Genomic DNA, 19,969 nt, shown 5'->3' with positions numbered 1-19,969 from the left:
GAAAGCAATTTCTCAGGTGAGGAAGGAAACTGGTGCCCTCTGGAAGGAGCAGAACTTCTGCACGCCCTACAGGCAGCACCTACGAGAAGCGCAGTCGTATCCATAGCCTCTTCCTTGCTCCCTGGTCTTTCTCCTGAAAAAGGCAAAGCTTTCCAGAATGGGGAAGAAAAGAGGACACCAGAACTGGAATTCAGTAGCTGCAGTGCACTATGAAGCAGAATATCACAATTAATATCCCCAACAACATTTTACAGGTGAAAACATTTCTTAAAAAGTTCAGATTTGGCCAAAATGGAAGATAGGATTGGTGGAAACTTTTTACGTTCTGGGTATAAGTATCTAATGTCCCTTCTTTGTAAGTGTAATTTTTAGGGTCAGAAACTTAATTTATATCAGTTATCATATAATGTAGGCAAGTTTCAAGTATCTAAAATTCTGGCAATCCCTGCTAACAACTCTCAATTATCTTCAGTTATTATTTAACTTATCAAAAAAATTCTGCACTGGAAATATTTCATGGAACAGCTCCCACCGCTTAATTAAAAAGGAGTCCTTTTCATTTTGAATGATGATATGGAGGACCAGGAGACTTTGTAAAAACAATTCATTATACACACAGTAATTGTGCAGCTAAAATGGCTGATCTTATTAGAAAAAGTGGCACATGAGCCAGCAAGTTTAGACTAGGAAAGAAAAATGCTGGGTGACTCCAAACATACGGTTTTAGTGTATTTTTAGCTACACATCTCTCTTTTATTTTATGTACACTGCACACAAGAAGTTAAAACTGCGGAAGAAATTGCAGATATACGTGCTCAGATCTAGAACTGTGGACTAATGAGCTAAATGTCATGCCTAACTGACTGTCTCCCTGTGAGACCTTGTAGTCCACATCAGTTGATACGATGTCTGATATTCCGTAAGGACTACAGGGGCCTTGTGCCCTGGGAGATTTCCAGGTCCTGTTGTTTGAAGGAGGTGGTAGCTACAAGCAAAAGGAGAAAAGAGGACGGCAGCTTTAGATTCAGGTAGCCACAGCAGAGCCCTACATTTTAAAAAGCCATGAAATATTTTCCCGGTGATGTTTTATGAAAATGAAAACATTCCTCAAATGTTTCTGATTTGGTGCAAGTGGGTTATATAATGTTTAGGAATTTTTATGAGCACCCTCTCAGCATGACTTCTTCATTCATTTCTTTACTCTTCACTGCAGATGAGGTTGTCTGAAATCCATGCAAATCATACTTCTGCACGGTGGTCTGCTGCTGCCCCTCATGGAGCTGACCTTGCTAATCATCCACCTGTGACCACCAAGTGAGCCCTCAGTCCAGCAAGCATCGGTGCACAGTACGTTCCTCAACATGTGTCATAAAGGAGAGACTAAATATGGTCTCATATGGCCAGGATCTTGGTTGGAACAAACTAAAGTAATGCCTCAAAACCAATGGCTGGTACTTATTTGCACAAAATGAAAAAAATGAGCTTAGGTCAGAATGCCAGATTATTTGTATAAGATCTCCCTAACTAATTACAGTGACAGTGGTAATAAATGAAACCTCTATCATCGAGTTAAACAATCACAAGAAAATTAATCTACTACCTGGCAGGAATCGATATATTGATAATAACATATCATTTAGCCCCATCATGTGGGGTTTATACAAATTGAGCAGCTTTGTTTTGACATCATGCAGCCTCATTTTGAATCAGCAAATCTAAGCTTACAGAGATGTAAAAGCAACCAAACTAAGGACCTTTGCCATGTCAAGTGAACCTTATACAAGGTCAAGATGTTTGTGCTACTGGAAGGAAATACATAAATTACACAGTAGTAACTGAGGACATGGGGGCTCAAATGCACAATTGCATTCTTTCCATGGCTCTTATAATATACTCTACCCTGAGGATTTTGTGCAAGTACTCTGTAGGGAATAAAAGGCTAGAGGTCGTGTGAGCATATAATGTTCCAGGATGGTGCAAGAAATCAAATACTTCCTTAGAGACTCCTTTTTAATTAATCAAATGAAATATGTTTGTAATATCTCCAGCGCTGAATGCATTTTATGTTTTATTCAAAAAGCCACACAATGTCTCTAGGTTAGAGTGAAGGCACAATAACTCATGCAGAGGCTTAGATGGTAAAAAACAAGTATAATAGGGCATTTTTGTCCCTCACTGAGAACTGCATGCACAACATAATATCCGTTCATTACTTCAGCTGTGGCTGTGCAAGACTGGAGCATGATTTAAGCAGAAAAGGTTCTCTTCCTCAGAAAAGAAGAGAAATTTTGTGAGGTTAGTTTCTGTGACTGGATCTGTGCTAAGCACAACAAGGCGTTAGGCAAGGGTGTGAGATCACCTGTATTATTTGATTGCTTGCACAGATTCTGGCATGGGTTTGGCCCCTGCCGGTGGCTATTTTCATGTGCCAGGGCCATTCCCCATGGGCAATTTGGATGTGGTTTCACTGGTTTTGGTGCAGGGACAGCTCCTCTTCAACAAGATTTCTGGCAGTTGTGAGCCACATGTCAGCAGAGGCTGGACATGTATTTAAAATCAGATTACATAAGCTCTGGTTTTCAATTTCACTTCCCTGCACTGTTGTTAAATGCTCTAGAAAGCATCTGTAGCCACGCCGCCAAAGCTCCCTCCAGCCATCAAAGCTCTGTTAGGTTTGGATTCAATTTGCGAAAGCACATATGTAGCTGAAATAATTGCTGCCGTTGCCAGGCCCACTTTGGCAATTGGAGAAAATGGTTTATAGGCAGTTTCAGAGGACTGTTGCTACCCATAAAGCAAGCCATTTGTCTAACAGTGCATACTGTTCTAAGGCTGCCATGCCAAAATCCTTTTGGGAGATACCTGTGGCCAGCTTAAGTGTTTTGCTTGCTGCCAAGAAACCCTCCTTCTATGGTTTTAATATGCAGAAGGGGAGTGTTAGTAAGCTTTTTTCTACTGGGTAGCTTAAGAGGAAGGCTATGACATTTTTGATCACGTCAGCCTCTTAGCTGCATCCATAAACTCCTGTCTGGATTAGAAACCTCCCTTACAGGACAGTTTCTAATTGCTAATGTTTAGTTTTTCCAGCAGTCTTTTTCTGATCATTTTGTCCCAGGTTCCAACCACCTTTATCAGGACTCGGTCAGCCCTGCGAAGTGGATACATTGACTATCTACCTTAGATGGTCCTTGTACCCAAAAAAAATCTCTTCCTTTCTGAACCCTCGACTTCTATACTTGCTTATTTGCTTTATTTTTACACAAAGTTCAGTGCACCTCACCTTCCCAATGAAGTAGTTCCTTCTCTGCCTGCACTAACAGAAGATCATTTACAACCCCAAATCCCACATGTTGAAAGGAAAATCAAGCAAATATATGAACATCTTTTCTTTTGGAAGGCAAAGTTCATAGTGAGAGGTTATTTTTTCACTAGATTGCTGATATAAAGTTTTCACACTGGACTGGGCACTCAGTATTATGTTGTCTCTGTCCAAAAGGTCTATTGCAAGTGTCATTTCTTGCCCCCAAAAACAGGCATCAGAGCTGTAAGAATCAACAGACAGACCAGCTGTTCAAGGGTATTGTTCTGTGTCCGGATTTTTATCTAGAAAGGGGTGGTTTCTAATTTGGCTGGAAAATCATCCCTGACAACCAAGAGATATTAATAAAATGCTTCAAATACTGTATTTTCAGCCAGTGAAAAAATGCAAGATATTCTAAACTAAATACATAATCTCCAGATACTTTTCATTGAGCTGTCAAATGCAGAAAGCATATCAAACTATGAAATTGGTAAAACACCAAAAAAAATAAAATAAATAAATCAAGGTTGGTAGTGCCTGACTTTTCCTGCAACAGACTGAGGAAGGTAGCAAGAAGTTGCCCCTCAGCAGTGAGCACACTGGACATCTTTCTGATGATACCACTCCTAGAAGTAGCTGGATTGGGTCCCAGAGTGGAAACTTGGCATTTGCCTAAAACCTGGAGACAATGGAAGCTGTTCCTCCTGCCATGGATGAGAAATTGGTCATATCTGTTGGCCCCAGTTCATAAGGGTGGACTAGTAGCTGGAAACCTCTGGCAAGGAAGCAGACTGCGCTCACCCTGAGGAGCAGCAAGATTGCACAGCAATGAACTCTCTGTTGTTGTTATTATCTTTTATCTACAGAAATACCCAAGGTGCCGTTTATGACACCTTTTCCATGAAGTGGAGACAATAAGAGGGAACATGACCTTCTTGCGTGGATCATTGCTATTAACAACAATACATACAGGACAAAATAGAGGACACGCTGAGGAAATGTGTCTGTGACAAACGGACTGATGAAAAAACTAAATGGATATTTGAGCGAGGTGCAGACTACAAGGCTGGACCAGCGGTGAGCTGCTGACACCCAGGGACTGTGCTCAACAAATTACTCTCTTCTTATGTCACTTCCACGCACAATGCGAGTTACAGGGGTTTAACCTATGAAATAACTTCTCGCGTGGCTTTGGGAGATACTTGTGCTATGAAAATGATTACGTAGGAAGTCTGAATTTAGACAGGGCAGCGTGAAAGCCCACTCTGGTACTTAAGAGCATTTCTCACATCCCATTGCAGTGCAAGTGGCCTCGTCCCAGCGCCACGTCAGCGTGAGACCCCGGCCAGCATGGCACAGGCCCTGCACCGCAGCTGCCGCGGGACACAAGCCAGGGCCGTGATCCAGGACCGAGCGAGGGGCGGTGAGCGGCCTGGATGGCAGCCCGGCGGCTGGGGCACCCCAGCAGCTCACGGTAATGCAGTCAAACTCAGGATTTGTGCATCTGAGAGGACTCTGCAGGGTGGGCTAGCCTGGAATGATGACCTTAGCAAACACTGTTGGTTTGTCTTGTTTGCCCTCCAGGAAACGTGTATTTACCCAGGCTCTTCCTGAAGAGATGTGTTGCGTAGGATGTCCTCAGCTGAGGGATGGGGCATTTCAGTTCAATGGGTATTTTGCAACCTACATGTCTGTGATAATATGTGCTCTTAAAAAGGAAGCAGACACTGAGATCGCACTTTCGTCTAATTAGTTTTACCACAATTGTTGGATGTAACATGCATGATTGCCATCACAGAAAGAGTTTAAATTTTTATCTCGTTACTTGGATCAAATTATTTATATGGTACCTTTCCCACATTTCCCACATACCTTTTCCCACTGCCTCCTGTTGTAGCTGGTCAGTTAGTTTCCCTTATTTTCTGCCTGGGGGTCCCCCAGGAAAGAACAAAGCATTCTTAAGTTGGGAAAAATGTGAATGGGGAAACCCAAATCCAAACCCAGTGGGGCAGTGGTATCCCCAGAGCTGTGTGAATGCGCTTTTCAGTACCAGACCTGTTTTTAAAGGGGTTGGGCTCATCTGGTGCCTTTGGCTCCTGCCTGTTGGGGGGCTGCTCTCACCCACTTTGGCTCTCTCTTGTTAGGGGAGTCACTGTCTCTGTTTTGGGAAGTTTTTGTAGATGGAGATCTTTCCCTGAACAGTGGCTACTTTAATGCCCAACAGGACCTTAGAGGGGAGATTCAAGTTAAACATGAGGAAGAAATTTTTAATACAATGAGGGTGGCAGAACACTGAACAGGTTGCCCAGAGAGGTGGTAGATGTCCCATCCCTTGAGACATTCCAGGACAGGCTGGACGGGGTTCTGAGCAACCTGATCTAGTTGAAGATGTCCCTGCTCATGGCAGGGGGGGTTGGACTGGAGCACTTTTGAAGGTCCCTTCCAACCCCAAATATTCTATGATTCTAGTTGGCGAACGGAGAGTGTAGAGAGGCAGTATCCATTTCCATGGGGAGGCAGCATGTGGGACAGGTTACGTTCCCACCTGCTGTGCGGTCAGTGAGCCATTTTTACAAGAATTCACATTTTCATGCATTAGGAGTCCTTCCTATATCTAAAACACCCTCTAGAAAGCAATATATAAAAGCAATAATGCTGATTTTGTTTGGCAGTGGGTTTGGGCAGCAGCTGCACCCAGTGCTGGGAGAGGGGCTGTGACAGCAGAGCTGCTGCAGCCAAACCTGTGGGATGCATTTAGTGCACCTGCCATTTTCTGGAGTGACCCCCTTTTCCACCTGTCGCTCCCTATGCACCACTGACATGAAATTTCTTATTTAAACAAAATCCCCTGGGCATGCTCTTTGAAGTAGGCTACAGCTCTCTTGTGTCTCTGTCCCCACATAACAATCCTTTCTGCTTCCCAAAACCAGGTTGCATTCACAGTGCATGTGAGAGCGTGAGTGGGCTGGTGGCAGTGCACAAGGGCAAACCAGGCACAAAAAGCTCCTACCGTCCACCACGGGTTTGGGCTGTGAGCTCTTCAGCCGCAGCGAGGGCCTAAAGCGGGTTCGGTCATTGAAGCTCCAGCTCTTCTGGACTTTGGTCGGGCTGCCCTCGGTGGCAATGTCGGCACTTGGTGACCGGCGATCTCCCACGGAAGACTGCCTGTTCTTTATGCTTTGACCTCGTGGGCTGGCCATCCGGACCCGCTCCTTAAAACTTAGCTTTTGACTGTGAAGAAGAGAAATATATTGTATTTCATAGTTCCCCCACTCAATTTCTTTTTTTCTATCGTGTGATAATAAAAAATGATTTCTAAAAATTCTCAATAGTATAAATCTATTGCTTACCCACTTTTATTTTCATTGAATATATTTCATTTGGGAATGAAACAGATTTGATGTAATTGTTTTTTGACAGAGGCATTATCAATAGCCGTCTATCTTACAGTACAGAATAACCTTGTAAAGGAAATTGAATTTAACAAATAAAAGCAATTTTTGCCCAATTATTATAGATTAATCTCTAGGATTTTTTCTTTCTATGCCTTGAATTTTAAATAGGTTTATTTCCATCTTAGCCCAGCTCAGTGCATTTCTGGCCATCTCTCCAGATAAACAAGAACAAAATGTATTCTATTATTACTGCATGCCATGTAGTATCGTTTGGGGTTTTTTTAAGCAGGCAGAAACACTGTTAGTATATTCATGCTTTTTCAAGATGTGGCACTTCCAACATTTCATATGCATTGCAAGCGATCACTTACATCCAGAATTCCTTCTTACAGCACTTACTTGGACAAGACAAAACTAAAATTAACAAAACGTCCAAGAAACAGCGTGATGACCAATTAATGGAAGTGTAATGATACACTATGTGCTCACTAAAGTCATTGCTGGAGATTAAGCCGGGAGCTGACTACCTCAGGTGGTATCAGACAGGTGCTTTAAGACAGGTGCTTTAGGGCAGGTACAAAAGTCCAGCCAAGCTCATGACTGCAACTGCTGGATTAGTGGTGGCCCTGTGGTCTTATAGTTGGCCAACTGTAAGCTGATTTTTTTTTCCCTCCTGTGCTTATAGCCCTCCTCTCCAGTCAGCTAAGTGTGGGATATATAGATTTTCTAGTTTCTAGTGCTTAGGTTACCTTTGTTCATGTTCGAACATATCTGATGAACACTCTGTGGTCACTGTGACTATCTGCCTATGCTTTCTCATTGCTTAACATTTCTGATATTTTTTGTCTCTTCCTGTAGCAAAGGGCACAAAGGGGAAACAGAGAGAAAGTCTGACAGCAGGGTTTGAAAACCTTGCTTTATCTACAAGGTTAAATTGCCTGTACAAGGGAATGGTTGCCTTGATCAGCAGTCCTGTTCTTGCAAGGGGAGAGATGATGGGAGCAATGCAGTAGCTGCTCATGGGATGTTACTGGGTCCCATTGCCCTGGCACAGGCTTCGGAGGTGCTTTTAAAACACCTATAACAAAGACTGTCTATCTGCAATTTGTAACTCTACTTAAAATTATGACACCTGCTAGTACCCTCGAAGTCTTTGCATGTAGCTTCAGCATGCTCATATTTTCAACAGCAATGAGTTCTGTGGCTAATTAACTAATGCTAACACAGACTATGTGGTTCTTAGATGTTTAACCTACTGCACTCTGAAAATACAGTGTTAATATGTAATTATATGAAATACAAAGTATACACTTCTGTGGCTGTGAAATGTTGAGATAATCAGATATCTTTGTCCATGCATAGCACAGCATAGCATTTCATGCTGAATACAGACATCACTGAGAGCAGAAAGGATGCAGTTTGTAGCAGGCAAAGCACATGCTGGGAAGGTTATGATGAGATCATTTTCAAGAATGCTAAAAAATAAGCACATCAACAGAAAGATTATTAGATAAATATATTTCTATATGGCATGTTGGATTACTTGAAATAATACCTTTACTATAATTTCTGAATGTAATCCCCTTCTTCCTTTGCCCAAAGTAAGCAATTGTTGAAATAAACACATCATGGTGCTTGAAATGTTACCTATTTCCATCGCAAATTGTTACCCAGACCTGCAGTATTGTGTGCTGTTGCATATGCAATATGCAAGACCCACAGAACCTACTATTTGAAAGAAAAGTGAGTTCTAAAATTTAATTTTCAATAAAAATACATTTCAAGACTGAATTACATTTCAGCTCAGGAATCTCTTCCATTGTACAACTTACTGAAAATATAAGCTGTAAAATACTCATTAACCACATTATTGCATTGTCATACTATACAGCATGAGCAACAGAATCAAAATGGACTTCTTGCAGATATTATTCTAGGCATGTGTCTCCTTTGCTTTTTCTAACTCCTCTTATGGCTCAAATTGTTTTTGCTATGGAAGAATGAAATCAAATTATATTTTTTGACAGATCTCAGAGCAAAAAAAGGTTCAAGACAGCTCTCTTCCTGTTGCACTAATTAAAATGATGGGGAAATCGATAAAAATTGATAAACTGATTAAAATTATCAGTATGGAGCATATTTTTTATAATCCCATTAACGCCAAAATAAAAATGAAAATTAAAAAAATGAAAAAAGATGTGTTGTTCTGTCAATTAACTTGTATTTATGAAAACAATGGCTGCCTTTAAATGATTGTACACATGGTTGTTTCACTTATAAAAGCTGAATGGTACACAACAGCTACTTAACCTGAATATCTTTAGTTCTCCAAATCAAAGCAATGAGGCAATGTGAAAGGAACAGTAGACACTTCATCTGTACTAGAGACATTTTTCAAAAGTGCAACACTGAGAATGAAAATATTAATTTAAATTGCAGACCTCATACTTAAAAAAAACAATTAAAAAATTTGCTTGGTAGCAATGACAATGTAACGGCATGCCAAGGGTCCATGCGGAGGATGCTGCATCATGAAGAGAAACAGCCCCTGAAGGAAGCGTGGTTTGGAAACTCTGTTCTGCATCTTGAGAGTTTCCCCAAAGACACTGGTTACCGCAGTTCTTTGCTTCTTGGATCCCTGTTCCTGTTTTGAGACTGGTGGGAAATGTTTCTGAAGTCACTGGGTCCTTGTGACTTGCAGCAGTGGAGAATTCTTGCTTGGGAGAGAGCAACCTGCTGTCCTTGGGAGCACACTGCCTGGGGCTCTTCTGTATGTGATAAATAACAGATCATGAAGGAATAACTGAATCAGAGAATTGGGGTGTTCTGACCAGGCTTTTTCCCATGGTGAAAATCCCTTTCCGTACAGGCTATGTAGTTCCTGGCTCTTGACCCTCTTGTTGCAATAGAGGCAGAGATGATGTTAGAAACACAGAGGGGAGATAATCTTATGTCCTTTCAAGCATCTTTGGGCATTCTGCACTCGAATCAATAGCCACTGAAGTCTTTAGGGCCATTTACTCTGATTTAATGCTGGTTCAATTAGCATGATCCAGTGCTGTGCTAGAAATCTTTCACTTCTTGCAGGACCTAGTCTATTATATTTTTTTTCTCTCCCCTTTTATCCTCTCTGTTTTGCATGATATCCAAAGGAAATCCCTTGAATTAATGCAAACCTGTTAAAGGTCGTTGGAAATTCACATATCCTGAACTTTAAGTTGAATGTTGGTCAAAAGGGCAAAAACCAGGAGAAAGAATCAGGAAAATGGGTGTCTAAATGCTTTCTAAAAATACACAGGCTCCTGAAGCAGACCTAAATGACAAGGATCTGAGAGAACAACAGCTATTTTCAGTCATCTCTGCATTCCTTCAGGTGTGTGTCTGTCCATCATTTCTTCTACCTTACATGATTTATCCCAGTTTGGTGTATATATATATATACACATACGTATATATTTGCTTTCCATTACAATTTTCCTTGGCAATCTCTTTGGACCTATTGCTCCTCTATCCTTGCAGGTTGCAAGTTGTGGAATATATTCATATTGAATACATTAATCTTTTAGTGGAGATCAAATACAACTGGCACCTGTGGGAAAAAAAGCAAGTGACTTTTCTCTATTTGTTTGCCTTCTGGAAGCTCAGTTGTAGGATCTTACCACACATTCCTCCTGTCAGTACATGCACGAGCTGTTCATTTCCCCGTGATAGCAGAGGACCTATTTTGTCTTTTTAAAATTCTCTTTTCCAGCTTTGATTTATGAAGGAATAGGTGTTCAGAGACACTAGAGGTCACTGTAGCTTCACTGCAGGGGCAATGAACATTTCTGTGTCCAACCAAATGACTGGACTTGATGAGATTTTCTTTTAACTGATAAATGCCTACAAACCTTTGCTTTTATCTCCCGTACTCACAGCTCTGTCTGTCTTTCATGGACCATATTACTGTACTTTTGGTTAACTGAGCATCTCTTTGACTCCCAGTCCCACTCCCCTATTTCCCTGCCTACCTTCCTGCATTTCTGGTCAAGTTTATCTTCTGCCCTGCCTCAGCCTCAGCCCAGCAGCACTACTGCTTGCTGCTAATCACAGTTTACAACTTGGTTTTCACCTTTTCAGACTGAGCAGGCTGGTTAGAGGCAGGAATGGGAAGACACTGAAATGAATCAGAAGTAACTGAAGGGCCTGAGGGTGAGGGGGAATGCTTTGGATCTCGAGCTGAGGCAGAACCTAAAACTGTCAAAAATTATCAACCACGACAAACAACAGCAATCAAACATACGTGCCAGTTTTCAGCAGTTAACTTCAAATAAATACAGATGTTGATTCTTACCAAGCCTACAGACAAATTTACTGAAAAGAAGGCAAGTTGAACTAATGCAAATGCAATGGATGGCACAGTGAGACGTGAAGTTCCAACACTCAAGACTTCTCCACCAGTCTCATGCTAGGAGCATGAACCCAAGACACGTAGTGTTATATCTCATACCTTCAATGAGTAATAACAAGAATTTCAGGGACACAATGTCAAACAGAAAAAAAAAAAAAAAGAGAAGTTCATGGGTTTTGTACTTTTTCCTTTCCAAAACAGTTTCCAGATGAAGAGAAACTATTTTTGTTTCCATATTCTATCATCAGTTTGTACCTCTATTGATTTTTAAATTATTTTGAAAAAGTAAGACAGAAATGTAAGAAGCTTTAGCTATAAATCAAGGGTTTCTTCCTGCAAGATCCATCCATCTAGGAATTACCATTTTTGGTAAGAGACACAATTTCCACAGAATTCAGCTGAAGCAGATGGTTGATTTCACATGCATTCCTCTACCTTCCAGTACAGGACACAGACACAGCTTCCACGGGCTGTGTCCAAGGGGATTCTTCCCAACAACAATCACACATTTTTACTGTTGATATAGCTTAATGTTATCAATAGCTTAATATTCCCCACTAATGATCAGATGGAGAACTCTACTGCTGTGGTTATAAAAATCCTCTTGGACTTTGGGAAATGTCTTTACCCAAATATTCAACCCCTGTTTTTTCATCTCTGCACAGCAATGCATTCCAAAAGTTCAAGTCTCAGGCGGAGAAGGGGAACCATGTTTTGGCAAATTGCGCGTGCTGCACACTGCAATTGTCTGACCAGATGAGAGTCAAACAACTGGTATTATTGCCATTGTCTTAAATGTTATTGCAGGCAACAAGCAGCGAGGAGAACCACAAGCACTTAAAAAAAAAAAAATCAAGAAACCTCCTTTGGAGAAGTAAAGAACTTGAAAGCATTAAGGAGGGGAAGTAAATGAATCATGCACCTGATGTTAGTTGGCATTCTCAAACATCATGTGAATAGGCAGGATGCTGAGTACCTATGTTTCCGAGGGGTGTACATCCTGAAGAGCTTCTGTTTATTACTACAAAGCTTACTAGGAGTGAGGGGAGATAGAGGACCATGTTACTAAGCATTCCACTGCTAGGTAAGGGGTTAGGCTTTCCACCTGAAGTTAGATTCTGCATCACTGGTAATTCTTTTTCATAACAGTGCATGCAGAGAGTTTACATTAAATTTATTTATTTTTAGAAACAGATATGATATAGGAGGTGGAGAGAATTCCAGACTACAATTTACTTGTTTCCCTCAGAACAGGGATGAGTTTTTTCCCCCAAGCTCCTATACTGGCAAAACTCCCCCTTACTGCACCAGACAGAGTTGTCTGAATAGGGAATTTGTATTCAGGCTCACTAGTTACAACACTAGATGGGTGACATTCTCTCTTTGCAGACACCCAATGCATGTCCTACACACAGCTTAAGACTGCTTATACTCTCAGGATGTTGTAAGACTTATCAGTCTTGATCTAGTTTCCTGCACAGGAAGAATTTCAGCCACATTATGTAATTGAACTGAAATAAATACTATTTGCGTACAGCCTCATAAGCACAGCTCTCTCAAGTCAAATGCACAGCAACATTTAGTTACCTAATGAAAGACTGTAGGTCTATACATAACAGAACACAAATTCATTTCTGTAAATACAAGTCATTTTGGTAGGAAAAAGTAATTAACTTTTACCTGAAGTAATAACAATTTTTCACCACTGTTATTAGAATGGAGTAAAGAGCATATTCAGAAAGCAATCCAATGCACTACTTGTGCAAACACATTTTCATTGGAAAAGTGAAACAAGAAGCAGCTTACTTAGTTCACATAGCATCCCATGCAAGTCACTCAGCATTGCAGTAAGAAAGAAGTTAAACAGTCGAGGACAGTTATCCTGAAGTACATTACAGCAATTTGCATTTACATTTTTACCACAAAAGACCACATACAACACATGTATTTTAAGTGACACAAACATACAGCAATAGATCAGCATAAGAACGATAAACAGCCACTGACAAAACACACCTTTTTTAAAAGGCACTGAGTGGTCTGTAGGGTTTTTACTGTAGACCTGGATCTCAGGAGTTGACTAGTTCATTTTTATACCTATGTTAATTTTCAGCAGTGTACATATTAGTTAAGAGTTTCACAAGGGACAAGCCTCTTCCATTCAGTGAAAATAAAGTGAAAAAATCTGGCTAAATAATTGACTACTTTAAAAACCACAACAGTTATCACTTACATAGAGTATGTAATATAATTTTGACAGCTTTTTTTTTTTTTTTGCATCTAGCTTCTACTTATTGTAAGTAAATTTGTCTCTAAGTGCTCGCAGATACAACTGGGAAAATCCTCTCTCCTCTACACAAATCACATTTTTGGAGTATGGACTCTTTTGCTGCCAACTTCAGCCCCACCTTTAATAAAGCTGAAGTCAATTTTAAATGTTGCTGTTGAAGGAGTAGGAAATATAGCTGGAAAGTGCAAAAAGTTTTGATTAGGCTGTAATAATTTAATGAGACCAATACGTTGCTAGCAAGCCTGTGGAGGTAACATATATGAAATGTCACAGAACTGACAGAGCAGGTGAAGTGCTCTTGAGGGACACTTCAGAGCAAATCCAGTCACCTTGAGTTACTGTGACACGAACAGCAGTTATATGCACATCAGGGAAAGGGATGGAGTCAGGTGCTGGAGGAGCAATCTGCAAAGTGGAACGGGACACAGGTATTTGATGTGAAGACTTGCCACTCCTGACTGAATAACCCAGAAGAGTTTGTGAACCACAGTACAGCTCAGGGGTGGGTGTGTTTCAGGGCCTGATATGTCATCGACACTTTTTTTCTTGTCTTTTCATAATCTGCTGGGAGGTAAACTCCACCGTTCTCTGATACCACAGTGCCAGCTGCCAAACGCCTGCTGACTCCCATCCCTAATGAGTTCCAGAGGTGGTGTAATTTCTCCTGTAGCCACCAAGTCCTTTTCCATCTCTAAGGATTTGAGCTGTAAGTGCAGTAAAGAGCAGCATTTCTCTTACTGCCTTAGGACGTGCATCTCCAGGGCTTAATTTACCCAGCAAGGATAGTCCCGCCAAGGCCTGCCTCTGCGTGCTGTAGGCACCTGGTCCTCAGCCGGCATCCAGGCTGGGTGGAAACACCACCTGCCCTCCCAGCCTTTGGAGAGATGCCAGGCTGCCTTCTCCACCTGAACAGGAACATGCAAGAGAGCAAACTGTGACGTGGGAGGAGTTGAGCCACTGCAGCGGTGCTTTTCCCCCACCTGCTATGTCCCAAAACTCTCCTTAGGAGGGAAAGGCAGGAAAAAGTTAGGAAATGTGGAGAGACGGCACTGAGGAAGCATTAAGGGTGCTTCTGCAGGGCAGCACGGACCTCTGCTGAGGTGACATCCAACCAGCCCTGTTGGGAGGTCCTCCCCCGTGACAAAGGGCTGGTGGGCTTGTTCATAAAGCCAAATTCAACTATATGCCCATAACTTCCACTGCAATTCCTGGAAACCGTGAGCATCCATTTTATATGAGAAGCTGAGGGCCACATCCTTACCCAGGAGCTGAGTCTGGGGAGGCTGCTCCATTGCTACTCTGCCACTGTTCAAACTGAGCTCCTCCTCATAGTTAAAATATGTGGCTAGAAAAGTAAAAAAACTGCCTAGATTTTTCATACAAAAACTGGGACAAAGAAGCCAATTTCAGCAGTGTTAGTCTATTGATAAGAGTTTAAACAAAGGCAACTTGTGTTTATTATCAGTTAACAGTTACAGTTCATTGAACCTATGGCACAGAACCTGAAGCATCTAAAAGCCATTAAGAAGCATCAATTTCACAGATAAAAGAAATAAAAGAAATTACAAACCTGCTAGAAGCTTCCCCTTGTTCTTTTCTTCAGGTCAGGGAGTGGGAGGGAAAAAACATACTTGTTATGCAGATAGTAATCACTTAGTTACACATGATGTTAGATATATGATGAACATAAATGGATATGATCATTAGTGTACAACACACGTTACATTGCAACCACAAAAACATTCAAGCAAGACTCGTAACTACAATGCTTCTGATAAAGAAACTATTCAGTTGTTTTAACACATGCAGAACATGCTTAGTACATACCACTGCAGACTCAGTTGGCAAAGCACTTAGGCAAAATGCATTGCTGACACATATACAACAGAAAGCTGTAGGCTCTTATTAGATAAAGTTATTTCTAGTAAATAAAAAGGTTTAATTTTAAGATAGCACAGCAATACACTTATTTAAAATAACAAGTAGATGTACTTTTGAGGGATGTATTTTAGAATATTGTTGGTGGGATACAGCTTCCTTATTTATGTAATTTTATATCCATCCATTTATACCAATGTTGCCTTTAACCTGTTGGTATACGTCAAAGATCAATATTCCATGTAACTTTTAATCTAAAAGCTCCTTTGAGTTTGGAGCATTTTGGAATTACAGTTATGGTAATGGATTACTTATGGCTCTGTTCTTGTCAACTCTTTGAAATTCAAAGATCAGCTTTGGGTACACAGCCAAACCTCTTTTTGGCTGAGCTTGTTGGCACACGATTACCTTTTTACTGTCATGTGGATGTTCATCACCCAGCTTTGAGAGAAACCACTAATTCTCTTGCACTGTCTGCAATAACAACAGTTAGGATGCTTATCAGAGCTTTCCCATAAGGCTCTTAGCACTCTCCTTTTTCATCTTTATCAAGTATCTTTTACTTCCTGATCTGTGCTCTGTATTGAATCAGTCAATTTACTACCTTCTGGTAAATCTTTTACTGAATTATTGAATAGTCTTGGGCTGATGGTGCTCTGTGAGTTCTCACCCAAACTAGGACATCAAATATTTCCTGTTACCCAAACTGTGAAATGAGGTCTTTTGAGTCATCTTCCACTGACTGTGTGTATAACCAAGGATATAATTTACCCTAAGGAAATACTGAATATACCAGAAGTTATGACAAAAAGGAGCAAATTCCCCAGTGTATTCACCTGCAGAGTACCACAAGGCTCTCTCCCCTAATAAAGACAGATCTGTAGCAATAGCCTTACATAGAGGCACAGGCATAAAAATACCATTAAACCAAGGAACAAGCTCTGCATTAAACTTTTGGGTGCATTCCTGTGTGACCTGCTCTAGGTGGACCTGCTTTAGCAGGTGGGTTGGACTAGGATGATCTCCAGAGGTCCCTTCCAACCCCAACCGTTCTGTGATTCTGTGTTTAATATCTTCTCCTTAGAGAGAATTTGGAACTGGGTGAAACATTAACCTTGATATATGAGTAGGGCTTTAGGAAAATGTTTCTAATGCCTGTGCTCAGATAAATAGCAATGATTTGTATTTGCCTCACTGTTTTAGGCTCTTAGATATTATAAATATGATTTGTTAGTAGAAATTTTTAATGAGAGGACTTAAGAAGACAAAACATGATGAAACAGACAAATAGTAATTCTCTTTAAGCTTGAACAGACATCAAGAACAGCACCAGCTGCCATATTTGTACCTACTTTGTAGGGCTGCAGGTATGCAAGGCCTTCAAATGAGGCTTCCAGGTAGCAATGGAAACCGATTTCTCATCAGCCGCATAACTACGCCATACACACTACGTGCAGGATATATGGTAAAAAAAGAAAAAAACAAGGCAAGAGGGAGCAGGGGATGAAACAAAAAATTGAAAAGCATATTAGTAACCAATACAAGTCGTGGCTTTCTTTTATCATTCTTAGCACTGATACATGCCTGAGGGGAGGAAGAATACTTTCATAATATCGCCAGGTGGCTGTCAGGTTTGTTCGGCTGGCGTCGGTAGAATAAAACCGCCAAGAAGCCTGGTATGGGGAAACAATAGAAAAGCACAAAGGAACCAAGAACATGAAGTGACAATGCCACTGCACTGATTAGGGAGAGAGGGGATTTTGCTCAGATTGGGATGTGCTTTATTAGGTTGATTAAGGAAATACCAGTAAAAACCTAACAAAACTTTTGTGAATCACAATATACTTTACATGGTAAAGTAAGAGATACTGGCTTCGTGGAAGCACCAGGAGATATTCAACACATACAGGTGCTCAAAAAAGCATCGCAGTGATTTATTTGTGACAAGTCCATATGGGACACACACACAAACTTGCAGTCTGAGGTAAAGAAAGTGTCATAATACATTTTGTAAATGATAATGAAAACCAGACAAAAAGCATTTAGAAGGAAAGTGAAGTGTTCTCTGTGGTTTGAAACACTGCTAAATGTTTAAAAACACAAAATGAATCATTTCAAAGGTGAGTGACCAAAGCATAGCTTTGAAAATGTATTCACCCTTTAGATTTATAACTGCATGCAGACTGTAAGACAAATCTTCAGGTCTACAAACTGGAACAGCTTCCCTGATGTCAGCATAACTATATTAATTTGTACTAGCTGAGTATGTGCGCTTTCTGTGTATTGTCAACCATTAAATGTCATCCAGGTATTCTTGTATGCAATCTAATATCTGTGTTTTCATATTGCATATCTCCCAAATTACATCTAGTCTTCATCTACAGATGGAGAACCTGTCACTTACTTTGTAAATCATTCCACTGGTTGATGATTGTCATTGTCAAAGATTTCTGCATTATTTTAATTTGAAACTCTTTGGTTTTGGGTTATAGCCAGAGACACTTGTTACATTTCTGTCTCCTACATTGAACAGTCCTGTAGGTTTCAGTACTTGCTCGCTGTACTCTTATGTTCAAATAATATTCACACTGGATATTTGTCACAAGTTAAATATATTGAGAAAAGTATGTCCCTATGAAACATTCCAGTTTTCTATAGTGATAAAGACAGATAATGTAGATTAAATAAAGGCTCTAGCAGACAGCATACCTATGGCAACAGAGGAGTTAGCACAGACTAATTCTACAGAGTAACTGATTATAAAATAGGCATTATCCTGGTGAGCTAAAGCACATTGATTTCCATGGTAGTTCATTATCAACATCCACAACAAATTATTTAAAAAAGCGCAGGAAGTGTTACAGTAGGCAATGATACGAAGTTCTGACACATCCTGCATTTATAAATTAGAAATTTTGTCCAGTACTGGACTAAGTTTTTCCAATGTTTTATTTGCTTTCTCCAATTTTCCAGTCTCATTTACAAAGTGTAGATGCTGAGTTAATATGCAGCATGTTAGTACCAGCATCACCATATACAGTGATAATATCTACCTTCTCCTGCTTGTTACCTTTCTGGTTCTTTACCTAAGGACTGTAATAAACCAGCTGGAGTAACATAATGGGAACTCGTATGAAGCTCTTCACTCTTCTTCCTCACTCTTTCTCCTCTGTGTTTCTCATCCTTGGTCAAATCCTTTCCAGAGTCACTAATATTAGGATAGAGTCCTCTTGTAATAGTCTGAATTCATCGTTTCTTGATCAAGTTTTGTATTTGGTAAATTAAGCCATTTGGACAAAGTCACCCAGGTTATCCTCAGGTTCATTCCCATGTGCCTGCCCTCATCTTTACCATTCTGCCAGGCCTTGTGCTGTTGACAAATATCTCCATCAGCAACTTCATTTAATTTCCAGACCACTGAAAATGCTGGACATGAAAATGAACATGTAAATGCTGAACAACTTTCATCGCTGGGATCCCACCACAAATGTCTTCCTTCCGCAGTGTTTTTGCCCATTGAGAGTCACTTTGTGAAATCAGTCAGCTTAGCTACTCTTAATCTATTTAGCATTCTGTCTTACTAATATTTTGTTTGGACTGTCACTCAATAATAAGAACTACATCCAAAACCTAAATCTAATGTGTGTTTCCTCTGGTAGCCAAACTTGGAAGAAGTAGATTAGAATATATGTGTTAGAAAATATCCCAGACATTCTACAGTACAATAGATCCAAAAGGAGTGGATATCTATTAATTATTCTAATAAATATTACATCTCAAATATTTAGTATTTAATAATCATTTAAGAGTAATAATGGAAAATATTTATTAACTTTAAGAATGCTTCATAGACAGCCTGGCATCTATCCTGAACTTATAATGGAACTCTAGTATATTCATGCTCAGCTTCTTTATTTGAATTTATTATTTCAGAATTTAAAACAACAGCGTAACTAGCACCCATAAAACACTTGGTATCCCAAGAAAATAAACTAGAATGCTAGAAGGTTATTTCTCCCCCTCCCTCTTTTTTTTTTTTCCAGTGAATCACGTAGAGTAAAGCTTGGTGCAAAATCATTCTTTAGAGGATTTTCTCATTTTTAACTAGGGCTGCAAGTTAAGGAAAAAAAACATGCAAACCAGCTGTTTAACCAATATCATGCCACTTTTGCTTTAAAAAAAAAATATTTCTAAATTGTAGATCTGCACCATCATGTCAATATTAGAGCTGAAACCAGCTCAGTGAAACCACCTCAGACAATTTCAGACATACTGGAATTGCTAGTGCCTACATTTCCAAGTTTTGAATTGACTAATAGTGAAAGCAATTCTCTGGGCAGGACACTTTTCATTTTCACCAAGTACATGACTCACTGGAGCACCCTAAACCCTGACAGTAGATGAAAAGTAGCTTAATATAGGCCAGAGTGCTGTGCTGTCAGCTGGGTTGTCTAGGGATCAATTCTATTTTTCCACATAATTCACTAACTGCAGGCATTAAATTGACATCCTTGACTTGGTTTCTTCATCATGGATAGAACAACCCAAAAACTAAGCATAGAAATGCTATGTACACAATTATGGCAGCACACAGCAATCGTTGAACAAAATTAAAATAACCAATCCGTTAAATGTTATTTCCACAAAACTTTCCAAACTGAAAAAATAAAACTTGTACTTTGAACCACCTACTGTTACCTTTTCACTGATTTCAT

The 19,969-nt window shown here is 40.2% G+C and overlaps 1 protein-coding gene across 5 annotated transcripts in view; it reads right to left on the bottom strand.

The window, feature by feature from the left end:
- The window catches only part of KCNQ5 (potassium voltage-gated channel subfamily Q member 5), a 284,367-nt gene that overhangs the window by 19,997 nt on the left and 244,401 nt on the right, over nucleotides 1-19,969 (bottom strand). For 3 of the 5 annotated variants that reach the window (XM_065055273.1, XM_065055274.1, XM_065055275.1), the window contains 4 exons: nucleotides 16,607-16,701; nucleotides 14,947-14,973; nucleotides 12,063-12,119; nucleotides 6,312-6,532 (listed from right to left, as the gene is read on the bottom strand). In XM_065055273.1, the coding sequence (XP_064911345.1) occupies nucleotides 6,312-6,532; nucleotides 12,063-12,119; nucleotides 14,947-14,973; nucleotides 16,607-16,701 (400 nt within the window). 5 annotated transcript variants of the gene reach the window in all.

The sequence above is a fragment of the Columba livia genome, chromosome 3 (genome assembly GCF_036013475.1).
Source record: "Columba livia isolate bColLiv1 breed racing homer chromosome 3, bColLiv1.pat.W.v2, whole genome shotgun sequence".
NCBI classification, from domain to species: Eukaryota; Metazoa; Chordata; class Aves; order Columbiformes; family Columbidae; genus Columba; species Columba livia.
Note: the sequence above shows the minus strand (reverse complement) of the source record. Positions and strands in the feature narration are given on the sequence as shown.